We start from the raw sequence: 21,675 nt of genomic DNA, 5'->3' as shown, positions 1-21,675 counted from the left end.
TAAAGTAAACAACACACATAATTGCACAATAAAAAGAGCATTGCAGGAGACACTTACCTAGTCCATTCTCACAGTCTGTAAAATCCATTGAATGCACTGCTCGATCTACTCCATACGGACCCATTAGTGTCCTGTGCAGGAAAACAGAGGATTTTACTGATAAATTAGATTAAAATTCAGAAAACAACTCAATAGCAGACTTGTTAATGTTTGAGGTAATTATAGTCAGTTAAATTTGAAGCTGGTGACCCAATTTATGAAATATTGTCAACAAAATACACTGTGAATTGATGTGCGGGGTGAATGCTGTACACACTGAGCCTGCGGACTGTTATTAGCATCAAGACCAGTTCATTCCAGCAGGGAATCAGTATTAATTATTTACCACGAATGTCCTGCTTTGGACAGGCTCCTAAAAATGGACTATTTTCAAGAACTAAAAATCTGTGTGTGGTTCTAATATTTACGAGCATGCATGAGAAGCGACAGAACAAGGCAACTGAGGGAACTTTTGTAAGATCTTTTTTTAATAATATATCAGAATAGTGACGTTCTTGAAGGGCGTTTTGTTGTGAGCGACCTACCAGCACTAACACTAGAAAGATTACAAGTTTCCACTGCAATCCAGCACATTTCTGATTTGCCCTTGAAACTGTACTTGATGGTTTGAACCAAAGACATCATACAGATACAAAATTCAAGCTAGCCTTGCTTCACAACAGTTATGTAACAAAGAGTGTCTGCTGTTCCCAACACAGCGCCCTCTAAAAAAAACTGATTGAGAGTCAGAGGAAATCAAAAAAGATGTTGAAGGCTGTTAAATGTAACAAAGTAACTTATTATATTAATAAAATGCCTAATGTAATGTATGCAAATATAAATTAAATGTATTTAATGCAACAATTAAGCAGATGAATCAAATTATTATTTGTGATTCAGAAAATTCTAAGAAGGTTCATGATGGTTGCCTTTTTAACAATATGAAATGTGTTTTAAAAAGTATGTATGAACTAGTTAAACACCCACACATCAAAGAATAGTTAGTATTTGAAGAGCTTAGATACAAAAATCTGTAAATGCCATCTGGCATTTTCCTATTTTCCTCTAAATGACCATATTTATCAGGCTCCTGTGTGTATGTTCAGTAATATAACTTTTATGGCAAAGAATAAATCATTTTTTCTGGTCTTTAAAGTAAATTATCTGAACATAAACCAGGAAGGCTGAGAAAAATGTTCATTTTTCGATGGAAATTTCACATGGCATTTAGAGGTTTTTGCATCTGAATAATTATTTTTTTGTATCTTTTTTGGTTTGTTTATTGGTGATATTTTCAGTACTGTGGGAATACTATAAATATCACTTTAATATCACTCAATTTCACTAAAACTGCTATCTTTTATGTGCACACGGCCCCTTTAATTTAAATAAACATTATTCAGATAACATTTTAATGAGGTATTTTGTTTTTAGTGTAATCAATATACAGTATAATATCTACTACAATTTAGCAAACAACCTGTTGTCCTTACAGAATCATGTATAATGTTATTATCCTCACATATACTGACATAACTCACATATACATGAACAAAAACAGATGACTCATATAGAAAGCTGTGGTTTAGCATTTTGTGGGGTCCTAAGCATCACAAAGTTTTGGGGGTCATGAATATAATAAAGCCCATTTAAACAAAGTTTTGTGATTTCCATGAGGTGTTTAGTATGAATGGATTTAGTGAGCACGAACAAACACATTATAATCTCCCGGTGATTAGAGCACATTAATAGTACATCCTATACACTGTTGTGAATCTTCAAAACACAGCAGGTAAATAAAACCAAACATATTTATTCCACACAGCAACTAGTCAATGCAATATGTAAGCGATACATGAAGAACGAAAGATGAAGCAACAGCCGTTTCGATTTTACTCGCGTTTTCCGTTCTCGATATGTCCGCGAATTTTTTTGCAAGTTACACACCTGAGCACAACACACAGGTATCACAAAGTACCTCAAAAGTCACCGAAACCTTCAAAGTGAAGCCAAACACGTCGACGCTCCTCTCGAGAACGCGCTTTTACCGCTGACTGAACTAATGAACTGTAGAGAAACGAGCTATAACGGAGCTCAACCTACACAGAATTACAAAACAACCATCTTTACCTGCTAATCATGACAGCTCCTTTGTACATGACCGAGAAAGTTGGCATTTTGAAGAGGTTTCTGCGCATCCAGGGACGAGTACCGTATGCCCATTCCTCTCGTGATCAGCGCCTCGCGGAGGTCCGGTTCAGCGCGAGCAGACACATGATTCACTCACTGCCACTGCCTCTAATACAGATGATCCTAAACATCACCAACTTTGCCCACAGATTAAATCTTATGCAACAGAAATGGGGGATAGTACTGATAGTACTGTTTTTTATATATAGATAGATTTGTTTTTTGGCATGGTTTAACAGTGACAGGAGCAGGTGTTTCCCAGACAAATATTCACGTTTTGGAAGATTTAAGATTTAAAGCTGGTAGTTTATGACCGGCTATAAAATGTGTTGATAATATTAAACAATTTCAATCCATGGGGGTCTTTAAGGACATGAGGCCGAGCTTTCTAAGTTAAACATTAGATATAACACCTGATTATATCATTTAAAACTGACAAGCTACTGTATTCACTGACATAAACAAGACAGCCTCCAAACACGACACGGTCTTTGGGACATACCAGAAACGTACATTATCTGTACTTGAAATAAAAACATAAATACAGTGAATAAAAAGTATTTAATCGCTCAAATATTTCTAAAATGGCCTGATGGTTGATTTCTGTGAGTTGTTCTGTAAAGGAGTTTCATTCATTTGGTTCTCTGATTATTTTTCTTTACTAAAAACACTTTTCAAATGTACAAACCCTGTCACTGGCCTTGTCCTCAGCCCCATTGAATCAAAAGCTTTATTATTCCTATGCTAAAAACTGTTATTTAGAAAAAATCCTTCAGAAATAGCAAGTTTAAGTTGTTATCGTTCACATCAATTGATTAAAAACATTAAATTATAAATAAACTCTACAAATAAATACTATTTTACAATTGTCCCCATGTTTCTGTCAGTCCGGTCACATTTGCATTACATTTTTTAAGGCTATGACTCCAAGAATGTGACACCAGTTGTGACATAAAGTGATATCATTTGATGCAGGAGAAGCTGACGGTGATCAAGGATGCGTTCTATCATTGAATTGTATGATTTTATGCTTGTTTTTTTTTTTTGTTTTTTTGTTTTTTGAGGAGGACAAGTGTAAAGGTCAGGCTCTGTCACATTTTTTATAAGTGAAAATGTTTGTTTCTGGTAGAATGTTCCCTTTAAGACAAGATATCATCACTCGAATGCACATCATAATTCATAATGAAACCTTTTTATATAGTAGACAGATAGATAGGAAATAGATTTGAAAATTGTGTAAAATGTGGTTCAACAACAAACTGGCCAAAAAAAAAACTGGAAACAAATCTGGGTTGTTTCACCGTATGTTTGAATTAAACGTCAATAAACCCAACCGCTAGTTTAAAAATTTAACTGAAAAAAAAATATTTATTAATAAAATAAAAGTAATAGATACATATTTTTAAAACAATAATAAAATAATTTGATATATTACATTTAAAATAAAATTTTCATCAATTTCTGACAATGTCAGGAAATCTAAAATGCGATACATAATTTAATATGACTAGAATCACCCGTAATTATGACAAAGGTCAAACAGACTTGGATCTACAACTGTTTACTTTTAGAGTAAGTTATCAATTGGTTTTACAGCTGAGTACGAATGAATGTTTAGTTGATGCAACTACGCTTTCAAATGTTCATTTATTCATTCATTCATTTTCTTTTCGGCTTAGTCCCTTTATTAATCAGAGGTAGCCACAGCAGAATGAACCACCAACTTATCCAATATATGTTTTACGCAGCGGATGACCTTCCAGCCACAACCCAGCACTGGAAAACACACACTCTTGCACACACTCACATACACTAAGACTATCAAATGTTCTTGTGAATAATTGCGCTTTTTCATCATGGCAATACATTATTATCACAATGTTGACCCAAAAGGTATAATAAACCAAAAAAACTTGATGTATTGCCTTATTTTATTCACATTTCAAGAGTAAATAAAAGCTTCAAACTAATTAAATTGCAAAAGGTCGATAAAGTATAATAAACAACACTACAGTTTAGTTCAGAGATTAGTTAACCTTTGATTTTGCTCACCATTCCATTTGAGAAGAGAGGAAGAATGATGGGTTGGTGGTTGGGGTGAATACATGTATGTTTGAAAAAAATATCATCATTTCAAATGTAATGCAACCTTTTGTTTGCTTTGTAATTTCTTTAGTTTTGTAAATTCAAAAGATTTTTAAAAAATGTAAATTTTGTCACCTGACGGATATCAGGCAATGCACAAGACAGTGAGCAAATCAAGGTAAAGGCAGGTGCAGCTTAACGTATTTAGCATTGAACTCCATAGTATTAATGCGATTGTTTGTGTTTTTGCTGTAATAACTTCATTAAACATTTTTTTATATACTGTTTTCGTTATTATAATTTAAACCAATGTTTCTAGTTATTTTTAAATTCATTCATTCATTTTCTTTTCAGCTTAGTCCCTTTATTAATCTGGGGTCGCCTCAGCAGAATGAACCCCCAACTTATCCAGCATATGTTTTACACAGCAGATGCCCTTTACTGGGAAACATCCATACACACTCGTTCACACACATACACTACGGACAATTTAGCTAACCCAATTCACCTGTACCACATGTCTTTGGACTTCGAAAACCGGAGCACCCGGAAGAAACCCACACGTTCACGGGGAGAACATGCAAACTCCACACAGAAATGCCAACTGACCCAGCCGAGGCTTGAACCAGCGATCTTCTTGCTGTGAAGCGATCATGCTAACCACTGTGCCACCGTGACGCCCGTTATTTTTAAATATTAGGAAATAACTTAGGAGATCACTCATGGAAACTTTAATGTACTTTCGGCCCACATCCCTCAGATAAGTTTGGTTTTTGGCCCTTCATAAGAAAATGTTTGGTGACCCCTGGTCTAGTTAATAAAAATTGTTTAATGCAGTAAAATCAACAGTGAGAAATAGCCATATTATAGTTTAAGTTTAATAAAAAAAAACTCAAATATTTATTTAAAAATGTTTTATTTTCAAAAGTTAATTTACAAAATGCCTGACTATCTTTCTTCTGTAGACAAATACAAGAAGATTTCAGAAATGCCTTTTTTATGTCCAACAATGGACACCAATTTATTCACCCACATAAATGTACAAAGCTGTCGGTTGCCATCTTTCCAAACGCTACACTTAGAGCTTTTTAGATATACAAATATGCACTTGTATGGACCCTTTATGTACAAATGTTTCCTTTCTGAATAGGTTGTTTTTACAGTATCATATTGACTGTTGTTTTTGATTTGCATGACTGACTTTCTTCTGTAGAAAAATACAAGAAGGTATCAGAAATGCATTTTTTCTATGTCCAACAATGGGCACCAGTTTAGCCATTAACATAAATGTACAAAGCCGTCGGATGGTATCTTTTCTTTGTGCATTTTAGATATACAAATATACCTGTATAGATCCTTTATGTACAATAGTTTACTTTCTGAAAAGGTTGTTTTTAGTGTATCATATTGAATGTTGTTTTTGAGTTCCTAATGGTGTGAAATCACATTGGCACCGTGGTTATTTTGTGAGTTGGAAAAACAGGAAACGCTGATGCTTTGGGAGGAAAACAACATTTGTGCAAAAGCAGAAAACTCTAAATCCTTGTCAACTCAGAAAGACATATTTAATCTCTCGCCCGTTTCCATTTTTAGCCAGTGTTATTGTCTACGGCCATCCATCTGAAGCCAGAGTGCTTTCCTTTCACACACAGCAATCAGATTTACACATGCTTGAGGTAAAATTACACAATAGATGGATTACTCCGTTCAGATTTGCTCAGATTTTGGAATTCTTACAGAATCGTGTGTAATGTCTTTGCATTTGGTAGGTTTCAAAAAAATCACACTCTTGGAAATGACTAACTGCATGCATAATGCATCTACCTGTTAAAAGAGATTATTGTCAGTAAGTGCCCAACAAATAGTGCTGCTTGCGCCCTAGTTCGAGTCAGAGTGACATTTTGCCTTAAATGCATTGACACCATGTAACTCCTCTCTGTCATTTACCTTGACACATGTCCTGTGAGTCAGAGAACACTTTTTATCACTAACTTGAGCTATAGTCCACAACAAGTGACATTAGGTTGTTCCAAAAGCTGTTTTGAAGTGTGTGTTTGCTTTAGATTTTTAGGCCTGTCATTTATGGCTGGGCGACATGGCATAATATTCAAATGTAAGTCATCTTATGTCTTAACCATATATACAGTGCTCAGAATAAATAGGTTCATAAGTCACAGATCTCTGGTATAAATTTATATTTTCTATAGGATGATTTACAAAACTATATGTGTGTATATATACTCAACGGCCAATTTATTAGGTACACCTTACTAGTATGGGGTTGGACCAATTTTTGCCTTCAGAACTGCCTTAATGCCTAAATGCTGCCTGAACCGTTGATACAAGGCAGGATGGATCCATGCTTTCATGTTGTTGATGCCAAATTCTGACCCTACCATCCAAATGTCGCAGCACAAAATCTATACTCATTAGACCAGGCAATGTTTTTCCAATGATCTATTGTCCAATTTTGGTGAGCCTGTGTGAATTGCAGCCTCAGTTTCCTGTTCTTAGCTGACAGGAGTGGCACTCGGTGTGGTCTTCCGCTGCTGTAGCTCATCCACCTCAAGGTTTGATGTGTTGTGCATTCAAAGATGCTCTTCTGCAGACCTTCGATTGTTATGAGTGGTTATTTGAGTTACTGTTGCCTTTCTATCAGCTCAAACCAGTCTGGCCATTCTCCTCTGGCCTCTGCCATCAACAAGGCATTTGTGCCAACAGACCTGCCGCTCACTGGAAATTTTCTCTTTTTCCCTAGAGAAACCCTAGAGATGATTGTGTTGTGCGTAAAAATCCAAGTAGATCAGCAGTTTCTAAAATACTCAGACCAGCCCGTCTGGCACCAACAACCATGCCACATTCAAAGTCACTTAAATCTCATTTCTTCCCTAATCTGATTCTCGGTTTGAACTGCAGCAGATCGTCTTGACCATGTCTACATGCCTAAATGCATTGAGTTGCTGCCATGTGATTGGCTGATTAGTAATTTGCATTAATGATCAGTTGGACAGGTGTACCTAATAAAGTGGCCAGTGACTGTATATTAGATTAGTCACTACCAAAGCCAAAATTCTAACAAATCTAACAAAAAACTTAAGATCACGGTCCAAAAATTTGTACAACCAATTTAACATGTTGATGAAGAATATTAAATACAATTTTAATAAACAGAAAAAAAATTAGAGAAACATTAAAAAGTATACAATTTTGAAGAGATTTTGTAATTTATTTTCAATTAAATGTTTTTTCTTCCTGTTCCTAAAGGTGTAAGGTGATCAAAATATTTTGATAGACATAACAGTACCAAATAATATAATACCAATGATATAATAAAACAGCACCAAATATTTTGCTTTATTCTCTAAGAAATGGATAAATATATTGATTTTCAAAAGGGTCTATACATACTACCTTTTCTGTAAATGCCATTAATTCTTAGTTTCTATATATTGACCACACAGAAAGTCTTATTTCTTTTTCCCATTTTAAAATATATGTTCAAAAAGTTACTCAATCATATGTGATTATTTGGTTATGATTTTTTTTTATGGTGTCCTTGTTAAAGTCTTAAACTGTTAATTTAATTACTGAGTAAAAAAAAATTCATTCCACCTACTGAATACAGTAAATGATTAGGGTTAGAATGCAAATTATGTTCAGGTTTAGTTGAATGCAATTATGCACATATTTATTATATTGCACAATTTTACTATATTTTTTACTTTTACTATAGCGAGTACATGGAACGTGTAACAAGGACACCTTTAAACAAAGTGTTGCTGATTATTTGTGACAATACAAATTCCTGGCAATTGATTGCTATATTGCTATAATATTGAAAAAAATACAAAACACTAATGACTACAACATAAAATATTGCAAAATGTAAATATTGTTATTCAATTTTCTGCCTGCATCCCCCTGTTGGAGTCTAAAATTGTGGTAATCCAAATGAGGAAAGTAATACTGTAAACAACATATTATGCAACATCATGAAATAAACAGCATAATATGAATGATAGACTGTTTATTTCCCACATACAATACATATCATCATATTGAAGAGCCCTTCTGTCATTTGCATCATTCTTGTAATTCTAGCAGGCAATGTGAAAACAAGCATCAGATGGTACAGTCTTGGTTAACCATGTAAATAACTAGCGACGACTGTCCACAGTCTGTCAAGTCCGCGGTGTGACCTCTTGTGCCAAACTCACAGGCTGTAATGATGTAATTTCAGGATTAGCTTTTAGTCATGATAAGCTTATTTTCGAAATGATCACAACAAACTATACGCTGACTTAAAGCACTCTGTCTGGCTTGCCTTAAATTTCTTCTGTAAATCCTCTCATGAGGTTAAAATGTCAAGTGTTATTTGAACATCCGCATATCAAGCCATGTCTGGGACGAGGACTTTATTGCGCTCAATAATCTGTCAGGACAACCTTTCAATCAACCCCAATGAGGGTCAGGTCATGGTCCCGAGAGACCCCTGCACCCCACCATCTCCAACTACCCCAGACACCTTATTCTGTTAAAAGAACATGCTCTCAGGTGTGGTTTTGTAAACCAACATTCATTCATTCATTTTCTTTTTGGCTTAGTCCCTTTATTAATCAGGGGTTTCCACAGCGAAATGAACCGCAAAGATGCCCTTCCAGCCGCAACCCAACACTGGGAAACACCCATACACACTCTTTTACACACATACAACATAAAACAAATAATAAGAAGATAACCTAAAGTAGAGGTTTTAAAAAATATATACCAGCCAATGACAGTGTTTCAATGGAAACAGCATGAAATTTAATCACTGAAAATAAGTAGTAAAAGCTGAACAATCACTGGCTCAATTTAGGTACAATGATTTGTTTTAAATAGTTTTATGAATCCAGCCACTTAGGAAATGCTGTAATCATTTACTGTCACAAATAAAAAGCTGTCACTGGGGCTGAATCTATTCAAAAGGTACCCTTTTGTACTTTTTAGACCCTAATATGTACACATTACCAGAGCCTTTAGGGAAAAATGTACTTCTGAAAAATTACTGTTTATTCTAAATCCAAGATTGTACACTAAAAAAAGTTGACTCAACTCAAAGTTGTAAGACAACTTGCTGCAGAGCTTTCAACCCAACTTTCAACCCAATTACTGCACTTGACTTGATTTAAGTTGCCTAACAACTTTGAGTTGAGTCAACTTTTTTACACTGTAGCTTTTGGTCCACCAGCTTCTATATTTTGATTAACAATCATTTAGGCCCACTATCTGCAAATTTTCATGCTCATGTGAATAGTGATAAAATAGTGATTTTTGAAGTTTGATAAGCAAATTAGCACAGTTGTTAAAATAGTCTAAAAATAATCTTAGGTCTATTGTAAAGTTTATCAGAAAAAAACGAAAAATATTGAGAGTTTGATTCATGCTTTTTATCATACCTAGGCTTGATTATTGATCGTCAAAATTTTATTGAGCCTATCTACAATGAGTAAAGAATGCTGCTGCCAGGTTCCTTACCGAATTCTTGCATCTCTAGACTGGCTGACAGTTGAATATCATATTAAATTATAAGGTATTATTATTTGTTTACAAGGCATTACATTGTCATGCTCCAGAATATATCACTGATCTCCTTCTTCCAAGAAACTGCTCTAGATCATTATGATTTTATAATACCATGATGCTCTCTGTGCCTCTATTTGGTCTGAAACTAAAATGAGACTGAGATTTCCGATTTCTGACCCCTGGACTGGAATGAAGTACCTACATATATTAGGCTGTCAGCCGATATTGGAGTTCTTTTTCTTTAGGATATTAAATTTGTTACTATGTAATTTAGGATTGTGTTTCATTATAAAGACTTTCTCTAATTCTTTTACATTCTATGTTGGTATGTTTGTAGGTTGTCATGTTTTGTACAACACTTTGGTCAGCAGTTGCTATTTGAAATGTGCTTTAGAAATAAAATTGGGTAACACTTTATTTTGATGGTCCATTTGAGTATTAGTAGACTGTCTGCTTAATATCTGTTGATACTGCTTTGTTGATACTGTTACTGACATTTAACTGATTAAAAGAAATTTTGCACGTACATGTCAACTTTAACCCTAACCCCAACCCTAACAGTCTACTTATGATTTAATGAGAATTAGTTGGCATGTAACTTAAATTCAACAAAGGGACCATCAAAATAAAGTGTGACCTAAAATTTCCTTGTTTTGCATTGTGACAGTATTGGTAGCTTTATTTCTGAAAAAAAGGTCCTCACGACTTTATATTTACAAGTGACAAACATCCTCAGAATTAGGATTTTCCTGCTGGCTTGGTATAATAACCCCTTTCTGATCAACAATTGTTAATAACTTTTACATTTAAGATGATTTGCATGAATTAAAACACTTTACAATCACCAGAAGTAAAAGTTATAAAATAAATGTCTACAAAAAAAAACACAACATGGTCGAATGATAGCAACATCATCACTATCATAAACCTACAACAAGTCTTTCAGTCTTTTTTTAAATGTGCAAATTGTAAAGTTTTTACAACATGGCTGCAGGAATGGTCTTTGATGATATTTTGGGCTCTAATTTAACGATCTAGGCGCAAAGTCTACAGTGCAAAAGGCGCAAAATGGCACAAAAGCATTAAAGGCGTGTCCCAATCCACTTTTGCTATTTAAAGAATGGAAAAATACGCTCTGCATCCCGGGTTGAGCTCTTAATGAGTTATGGGTGTGTTTTGAAAATAAACCAATCAGAGTCTCATCTCCCATTCCCTTTAAGAGTCAGTTGCGTCACGCCATGGTGCATTTGCTATTTACATGGCGGACTTAAAATGAAAATTAGGGTTGTGCTGGTCTGAAAATAGCAACACATTGTGGCAAACACGTCTTGCGCCTTATTGCGCCGGGTGTATGATAGGGCCCTTAATGTCCCTCATAACCTCTGTAGTTTCATTAAGCCACTTGTTTGCAACTGCCTTTTCCAAGACACATCAAATCTTAAAGATCCTGTAAACTTAAAATAAAGTTTTTTAGATGTTAGTAAGAGTATTGTTCCTTTAATATCCATTAGCTAGTTTGCTCCAAAACAGTGATAATATTTGCGTTTAGAAGATATAAACCTGATATAAACATTCAAAGCTGGCAGTTTATCACCTCAACCTACTGTAAATGAATCAACAATTTTTTTCACATCACCTCATACGTTTTTCATCAAATTATGACCAATCAAATGCTCTCTAGTATCTGACATGCCCCACCCCCTTCATGATTGCTTTTCACTTTAATCACAACCGCTCTCACTGGACATGGTGAGATACAAACAAAATGTTATTGGCTGTTTTTTTAAAGGGGAGGAGCTACCCTATCTCCCACCCTCTCTTCATTTTTCAGTTGAGATTACATCAAACATCGAGTAAAGATGGACATTTTAAAGCACTTCACGGGACCTTTAAAAATTGTAAGCTGTGAATTGCTGATATTATCATGAGCGGAGAAAAACTAATAAGAGATAGCTCACCTAAAAATGACAATTATTCATTCATTCATTCATTTTCTTTTCGGCTTAGTCCCTTTATTAATCAGGGATCGCCACAGTATAATGAACCACCAACTTATCCAGCATATGTTTACACAGAGGATGCCCTTCCAGCTGCAATCCAACACTGGGAAACATCAATACACTCTTGCATTCACACTCATACACTACAGCCAATTTAGCTTACTCAATTCACCAATAGTGCAGGTCTGGACTTTAGGAGAAACCGGAGCACCTGGAGGAAACCCATACGAACATAAGGAGAATATGCAAACTCCACACAGAAATGTCAACTGACCCAGCCGGGGCTTGAAACAGCGACTTTCTTGCTGTGAGGCGATTGAGCTAAAATGACAACTAATAATTCACATTTATCCCACCCTTAAGTGTTTCCAAACCTTTTGTTGAACACTAAAGAAAATAATATTTAAAGAATGATGTTAACCAGCCCCTGACATCCATAGCACTATGGTAGTTTCCAAACAGAAGTCTTCAATATATTAAACAAGTGGACCATGAGAAAATGATGACAGAATTTTCATTTTTGGGTGACCTATCCCTTTAAATTTCCACATAAATAACACATAAATAATATATTGTATGTGTGATAGCAACAAACATCATTTCAGACATTTATAATGCTTATTTCTGCGTTTTAGGACTCATTTTGCTCTATTTCACTCTCTAACCAAGTGATAAACAGTCAATTTTTGTGCAACTCCTGCACAATATATATATATATATATATATATATATATATATATATATATATATATATATATATAAATATATATATATATATATATATATATATATATATATATATATATATATATATATATATATATATATATATATATATATATATATATATAAAATAATCTAAGCCATGCATTGATATACCAGTCACAGAGAAAGAGTAGCATAGAAGAGTTTTCATCTCATGTGCTCTAAAAAGGTCGACTGTGCCCACATTTATAAAGCCTGGTACCAAAAGGCTATAAATAGTCTTTGAGGGCAGCCACTGTGATACAGGAGACAGCTGTTCTTTATTCAAGAATCCACCATGCCAGAGAATGGCACCACGGCACAGCTCAGGCAGAATGGCAGATATTTAGCACTGGAAGGCTTTGCATAATGTGCTAGAAAAGACAGTTAAGGATGAGCTATTGAAATGTCCTGAGAACATCCTGAAAAAACCCTAGATTGTAATAAAAATAAACCAAAATCATCAGTACAGGACACAACGTTTATGCTGTGCATGCAGAGGCTTTCATATAGTGTTACACTAATCAGTAAACAGCACACACTCAATATCACACAGCCTGACAGACAATGTTAGAACACAACATGCTAAAGCAAATTTGATAACAGTAGTATGTTAATACTGGAAATGTGCGAGTATATATGATTGTTTGTGTGTTGAAGTTGCAGTACTTACATTGCGCAGCAAATTTTTTCCATTGAAGCTTTGGATGATGACAAGTGTTTAAGAAATAAATTAATATTTGTGTTTATAAATGTGTATCAATGCTTCTAATGTGCTCCAAATGTCTCTATATCTCACCGCGCAAGTATCTCAGAAAGCCAACGGCCCTTCACCCCTCTTAAACCGCTGCAGCTGTAAATCCTATAAATGATGATTCATGACAGATTGTCTGTCCATGTGATTTCTCATGATGCACAGAATTAATGCATATAGGCCATGCTTCTGCATGTCATATCTTTCAGTTTTCATGGTTCTCATTCAAAACAAGACTTCAATAATATATCTAAAACATAACTCTCTTTGGTGTTACTTTAATATCATATTTCTATTCTTATTAGTTTGAATTAATATTTACAATTATTTTACAATTTTATATTTTGATGCTATCACTTATATTTAATACACATTTGGTCTATTTTTGACATTTTATTTTAGTTTTAGAATACTGAATGAAAAACAAAAAGATTTTTTGGTTTTATTTTCTGTGATCGAATGTCTTAAAAGCTAAAATAAATCTTTTGATATTGATTAGAACTTACAAGAGATCTTACTAAAACTGCGAACAAATGGATTGGGACTATTCACCTTGCAATACCTGCTTAAAATACAAAAGGATTGTATTGAACATGAAAATTATATATTTATTTTAGGCCTGTATGTTGATGATTGGTGATAAAATCTCAGAAAAATGCATTACTATTTGTATAAACGTGTCTATAGAGTATAATATAAAATAGGTATTAAACAGGTATTATAATTAAATAGATAAAATAGGTAATAAAGTATTATAGTTGCACACACATATATGAATATCTATATCTGAAAGACACTAGCAGATAATTTTGCTAAACTGACACAATATAAAAGCAAGGAATTAGCAAAAATGCCATTTACTAACATAGGAAGCTGTATTAGTACATTTATACATACTGTATATATAAAAAAACATATTCTCACCTGTGAAAGCAAGAATTATTTGTTTACTTTTTTCTGTGTTTTTTTATAACCGAAGGCTGTGAAATATTGTGGCATGGTTTACAGATTTTTACTGTGAGTGACAACACGTTGACTGTGCCAAGATGACAGACATATGTGGAGAGACTGAATGTGGAAAGTTCAGATATGCTATTTACACTGTAAAAAAAATCAGGGTTCAACACAATTTATTCATGTTGTCCCAACACAAATCGATTAAGTTAACGTAACAAATTTAAGTGGATTGAACATAAAGCAATTGAGTTGTCCCAAAAACTTGTTTCAGCTCATTTTAAATAAGTAGTTTGAACAAGCGTATTTATTTGTGAAATAAGCTTTTTTTTTGCTCACTGTAAAATAACTAGTCGTGCAGTCAGTTCTTTAGAGCCAAGTATCTAACTGTCATGTGATTAATTTATCATGACAACAATGACAGGAAAAATATATAAATCTATTGCACACATACAAGAGCCCATGTTATAAATTGTTGTTTAGAAAATAACATAATTTTTTTAAATAAACATAAATAAAAGTATAAATGAATAAATTTGTTTGATAGCTTTCCTAAAAAATGTTTTGTGTGTTTCAAATTAATAGCATTATTAATATTTTCAATGTAGTTTTCAATAAACTGTAACTTTTAGTTTTTTTAGTTTTAAGATTGTTTAAGGAGGATTTGAAGAGCAAATTATTCAATTTATAAGATTTAATAAGAATTCATGTCATCAGTAAACACATGCCGATGTTCAGTAATACAATATATTGTGATAATGAACAATGATATTATCATGGACACTTCAAAAATACAGTGAATAGTTATTTATAATTAACACTGTATAAAACCTTGTATGATCATTCAGATTTCTGCATTCACAGTGGTTGTTCATAACAGCACCAAATGCTTAAGAACCTAATAGTTACTGTTTTTAAACATAAGTATTTTAACATATTCATATAGTGTTGTTAATCTGGCCTTCGACATGCTCAAGACTGCTTTAAAACATTCAAACTCTTTATAAGCCTATTGTGCGCTAACACTAACAAAAAATAATCCATTTATTAACATTGGATAATTCAATTCAATAAACTAATAATGAAAACTATTTATGAAGCATTTATTAATCTTAGTTGATTTTCATTTTTAGTAAATGTTTAATAACTTATTAAAAAGCAAAAGTCATAACCTTTTTAAGCTCAGCTTTTTAACTGATGTTGTCTAATGAGACCTTATTGTAAAATCTTACAAAATGTACTTTACTAAGTTTAATTTGTTTGAAACATTTGCTTACTCTGGACATTTACATAAAAGCAAGAGTTCCCTTCATTATTACCTTTTAAAATAACCCTATTTTGCAGCTTATGACAACTTTGTGATATATAAAGGTCTCAAAGGCAATTAACGCCATCATATGTGAAGTCGTGAATCACTAAAAAAGCAAAATGTCAGCACAATTCAGTATCTCTATATGCAAATATGTCTACACACACCTAAAGAAACAAACTAAACTAATACAAGCTAAAATAAACACCTAATGACACAAGCTAAACTAACACAAACAACAATACTAATGCAGATAATGTCGCTTTTCCTTCCGGCAGGCATGCCAACCACCCATTGCATCAGAACTTTAATCACCAAATCTGCACAGTGGGTTGTTATCAGATTACGGGATAATCCAGTCCACATTGAGAAATCACAACAGCGGAGATGCACTATGTCAAGTCAGTTTTTGGCCAGGGCCGCTTCTTGTTTTTCATCGTGGAAAAGCTCAGTAAACGTGCCACCCATTGCAGTAATGAAGAATGGGAAATGAGGGTGGCAGCTTTACTCAGGTTCCAAGTTTCCGTGCTGGACCACCACGCATGGCGAAATGGGTTAATCTGAAACAGTCTGACAGACCAGCCTGACCTGTTTACTAACCGCCGCATCCCGGGCCTGTGACTGCCCTCCATAGGCAACAAACAGAAGCACATCCATGAAAAAATGTCACAACATATCATGCACTTTTAATCACGCTTGATGCTGTCAGCATAAAAACAACACTGAGAGGGATGAACATGAAGGGATTGCTGGAATTGTTTTTCCCTCATATTACGGAAGGACGGAGATGGTAATTTAATGATGCAGTTTTGAAGTCGATTAATGGTATTTATACAGCTATGGAGAATCATTTTATATATTCTCTAAAGGTCTGACTTCAAAATCTAAAATACAATCATTGTCTTTTTAGAGCATTTTAATTTATTTTTTAGAAAAGGGCAAAATAAAAAAAGATTAAAAAATCAAGTTTATTAATGCAAATATTAATTCTTTGCATTAAAGTTAGAACATTGCATTGTCTAGAAATGATTATTAACATGTCTGAACATATACAGCATATCATAGGTTTATCTCCACATCCTTATTGTAAGTTCTATGAACCACAGTGTCCAGATACATTTTACATATGAATGTCCGGAGGTGCTAAAACTTTGGGATTCTGTGCTGGACATTTTATTTAAAGTTACAAAAATTTGTTTTTCCAAAGATCCTGTATTGTTATTATTGACTGATAACTCTCTTTCTCCTTTAAATGCAAAGGTCCGTAAATTTTGGTTAGCTGCTTCAACTGCTACAAAGAAAATGTTGATACAGAGGTGGAAACCTCACCATGATCTTTCTGTTAAGCATTGGTTACATTCTCTATTGGAAATACTGTATCTGGAACTGTCATCAGCACGAATCAACCATGCTAAACTGGACATTCTGACGGTGTGGAAAATCTATATATGCGACGTCAAAGAAATCTTGAACACTTAACCCTCATCTGATACTATGAATGTCAAATTTAAATATAATTGATCTAAACTACAGTTATTCTGTGTTTCCTGATGTGCATATAATGGGGTGGGGGGTATATATGAGGTAATAGTTGTTTAAAAGTATTTTTCTATCTGATTGTAAAAATTGTATATTTTCATTTTTGGAAAAAAACTGAATTACGAAAAAATTCTAATAAACATGTCTGAAACATGCCACCTTTTTCTGTTTTTTAATTCTTAAAAAGCATTTTATTTATTTAAATTTTATTATTTATTTTATTTAAAATCTGGATGAAATGTCATCTCTAGTTTACAAAATAAAACAAAAATGACACAAGCAATTATATAAAATATCCAGAGAAACTAAGAATTTTCCATAGTTGTATATGACGAGTTTAGATGCAAAATCCTCAAAATGCCATCTAATATTTTCACCTAAAATTTGTATTTTTCTCCGACTCCTGTGTGTGGACCCAGTAATTTTACTTTCATAGTGACTAATAAGTTATTTTCATTGCCTTTAAAGGGAAATAACTGAACATAAATATAGGAGGCTGAGAAAAATGCTCATTTTAGGAGGACATTTAAAAGGCATTTAGTAGTTTTTGCATCTGAACTCTTCATATGTGTTTTGATATATATTAATAGAAAACATGTGCATAACAGAAAAGCAGAGTCTTTATAAAAGTGTTGGAAAGAAAGTTGAATAATTGATGAACCATAAGAAAACTGATGGAAGAAACCGGTTAACCAGAACTCATCATTATACAAGACCAAAACAAACAAAAGGCAAAAACGTGAAATGTATTTTTATTAATAAATCAGTCTAATTGTGATTAGAATCATTATATTTAATGTTTTTACTTGAATTTTAGTCAAAGTTTTAGTAGTTTTGCATTATATTTTGTAACAAATATTCGATATATCACATAATTAATTTTACACCTTTTATATTTTAACAGGTTTAAAAGACTGATTGACTTCACATTCACTTTTACATTTAATATTATGCAGATTGTGTTGTTTTTAAAGATGTTATTTTATAAACAGTGACCTTTCTGCAAAAAAAAACTATGATTCTATCTCCTGTTTTCAATCTTTTAAAGTGATTCCATCAAGTCTAGACACATGTATTTGTAAACTGAGCAGATATCCATCATTACAATGAGCTGTTATGTTCAGACTGATGAAACGTTACAGTTTCCGTTTTAGTTTTGACTATAATAATCATAGTGCCTCAGGTATTAGCTTAATGTCTAATCTATAATCCAAAAAATACACTGGATTCAATCCAATTATTAGTTCAATTGTGCATGTACATACTGCGACTGCATTTATAAATCTCCTGTATACATTATAATGGCCTACTTCTGTCTCATTCATGTTCTGCGCAGTTTGCCATATAATGCTGTTGCGTATTTAATCCACAGATATAGACATAACAGTCACAGGCTCAAAACTGTATCCTTGTAATAGAGGGAACCCTTTCCTGCAAAACTTTTACACAGGTTTAAAACTGGTTATGAAACATAAATGGCAAAATCCACAGAAATTATTTAGACGAAAAAACGGAAACACAAGTATGAATGCATACAAATCCTTGTCTACCCTGTAACAAATTCAGAGTTCCACACAAATCAAAGGACACGATAATCTGTATGTGAAAGTAAAATTAGTGGTCCAAAAATGGTCAAGTTACTGTTAAAAATGTGAATTTGTGGCACAATCTGGGTTGATTTGTAAACCATCAAACACAGGGACAGCATTTGTACGCAATGAAGGTAATTTTGTGACAGGACACAGGACACGTGTTCAGGTTTACAGCTCTCACATGGACACAACGCTGAGATACGCACACCATGATCACATCAACTTTTTACACATGAGCATTTGTTTATGTTTTTACTCTGATACTTCTGATATAAGCTATCATATACATTTTTAAAGCATAGATTGAACAAAACATTTGAGTTATGTATTAATAAAATAATAATGAAAATGTTGATTGGTTTTTCTTCTATGCTGTGATCAGAGAGTCAGAGAATATAGTATATATTTAGTATATTTATATAACATTATAATATTATAAATATTCATAATTTAAAACTACATATATTAATGCCAAAGTCCAAAATAAAAATGTTGTATACATATATTAAATAACATCAAATAATGATGCACAACAGTATTACTTTACTTTAACTTTAAATACAGTGAGACAAGCAAATATAACATATCTAATTCAAAGCTATTAAACTAATTCAAGCTATTAAAAAAAATACAATATGGTATTAAAATAACACTGTTGTAGTTATACTTTAAAGACCTTATTTTAAAGACTAAACTGTTATATTTTAGGCAGATGACACCATACTTGACATGCAAATTCAAAGACAGATGTACTTCACATTTACTTTTACATATTTAAAATCATGCAGCTTTTCTGATTTGTATATATATATATATATATATATATATATATATATATATATATATATAATTTTTTTTTTTTTTGGTACGTTTATATGTATATACCGGACTTCCTGAAAAAAGCACTATACTTCTTAAAGCATAGTTTAAGAATCTGCTAAAGAAGCTTTATCATGTCTAGACACACATGTGTTTGAAAACTGATGAGATATCCATCATTCCAGTGTTTAGAGTGTTCCTCCAGGTCATGGGACGGCATCACTCCTCTAAGTCTCTTCCCAATAGTCTATTCAAGTCCCGGTCACCAAACTCTAAATTTAGCACGTCACCGGGCAGATTCATTCTCAGGTACACTTGCTGTTTGCTATTCTTCTCTTTTATGGCTATAATTTCAATGTGTTCACAATCAAGAACACTTTCTCCTGTCAGTCGAACACCTTCTGTGATGCTCAACACTGGAGATGCAGTTACTGACTTTCACATGAATTTGAAGAGTGCTGACAAATACAAACTGTGTTAACAAACCCTCAGATGGTGACAGATTGCCTTTTATTTAAAATCTACATCTGAGTAAAGACCTTGACTGTAACAAAATGAAACGATAAATATACTGTCATACTCTACTAAAAACAGTGCAAAAGGGGTTTAAAACTGAGATTCAAAGACTTTGAATTGTCCGTTGATCAAAATGAGAGAGAGAGAGAAAAAAAGAAATGTAATTTAAAGACTTAGATAGTCAAAATATTTAAATATGTTAATTTAATTTCATTACAAATGTACTACTTACTCCCAGGGCCATTTATATCGAAGTTGATATTTAGCCGCACCATACTGGTGTTTGGTAACATCTAGTTTTTATGAGGTGAGTTGTTAGCCCAACACTCACCCCCCAATCTGGATGACTATAACAAATGTATTATTATTACTAATTGATTATGCATGCAAAAAACTAAATCACTCTAAACTGTTTTACTGATTTTCAGGATTTTACCATTTATAATAGAAAATGTAAAACATAAGATGTAAATATTTGATTACTGTAATAAAGTATAGAAAAGATAAACAAATGATCTCTAAGATAAATAACAATTAACATTGTCAAGCTAATTCTGACTTTTTATCTTTAATACACTATGCCATTGGTTATTTACCAATTATTTATTGATTTATTACAAATAAAACATGTTATTATAGTTAAACCATGGTCGCCACAAATTAACCAGGGTTTTGCTACACTATCCATAGTATTGTTTTGTAGCTAAGTTGTGGTTATACAAATAGTAAAAGTGCTACAAATAGTGCTAAAAGCCATTGATACCACAATAACATATCCAAGGCTAATTTTTCTAAAGAACAGCCCAAATATTCCTTTATGCATTAATATATAAGTCTTTATAAAATTAATAGCATCACATCTGGGGGTCCTTTACACACAAAGCCCTGGTCTAGAAGAAATCACAGTATTAATGAATGAACAGTCTATACAATATAAACGCAATAAGACCCAAATAAACGTTTTTTGTTTGTTTGTTTGTTTGCAGGCTAGGACTTGTTTGTTGAATAATTATAGGCTGTTACAGACGGCACAATTTTGCTTGACTTACTTGTCAGTAAGAAGGTTATTTGAACATGAAGCTGCTGTTCATTAATACATGTTGTTATTTACTTGTTACATTCAGTTTGAGAGTTAAGTCGTTTATATGAAAGACAAAACAAACGTATAAAGTTTCATCCAGTGACTGAAATGCCAAAGGGAACGCTGGAAACAACAAACAACATGCAAAAACTCTATCCCCATGTCAAAGTCTTACCAGTAAATGAGCGAAAGTCCATCAAAACGCTCGAGCTCTCTCCCTCGGGGATTCAAATAGGACATTGCATCCAAAAAGAAACGTGGAGGTTGAAATAGTCTGCTCTGGAAACGGAATTAAAAGCTGCCTGTGAATATTACCGCCAGACACATCACATCACCGACTTCATGTCATGCTGGTGGAGTCGCAGCCTCGCTCAAGAGTCAGCGTTCATTCAGCATCAAATCAACGATACAGCAACTGCCAGGCGAGAGAGAGAGACTCAACCATGCCAGTTTCTAATCTGTAAGACACGTGGTTTTCATGCCGACCT

At 33.4% G+C, this 21,675-nt stretch overlaps 1 protein-coding gene across 1 annotated transcript in view; it reads right to left on the bottom strand.

The window, feature by feature from the left end:
• Positions 1-21,427, bottom strand: part of si:dkeyp-72e1.9 (syntaxin-binding protein 4) — a 94,776-nt gene extending 73,349 nt beyond the window's left edge. The window contains exons 1-2 of the mRNA XM_056453883.1: positions 21,363-21,427; positions 58-131 (exon numbers count right to left, since the gene is read on the bottom strand). Coding sequence (XP_056309858.1) covers positions 58-131; positions 21,363-21,427 — 139 coding nt within the window. The remainder of the gene's footprint in view (positions 1-57; positions 132-21,362) is intronic.
• Positions 21,428-21,675: the final 248 nt, after the last annotated feature.

Source organism: Danio aesculapii, chromosome 3 (genome assembly GCF_903798145.1).
Source record: "Danio aesculapii chromosome 3, fDanAes4.1, whole genome shotgun sequence".
Classification (NCBI taxonomy): Eukaryota; Metazoa; Chordata; class Actinopteri; order Cypriniformes; family Danionidae; genus Danio; species Danio aesculapii.
The sequence above is the reverse complement of the archived record's forward strand: the minus strand, read 5'-3'. Positions and strand labels throughout refer to the sequence as shown.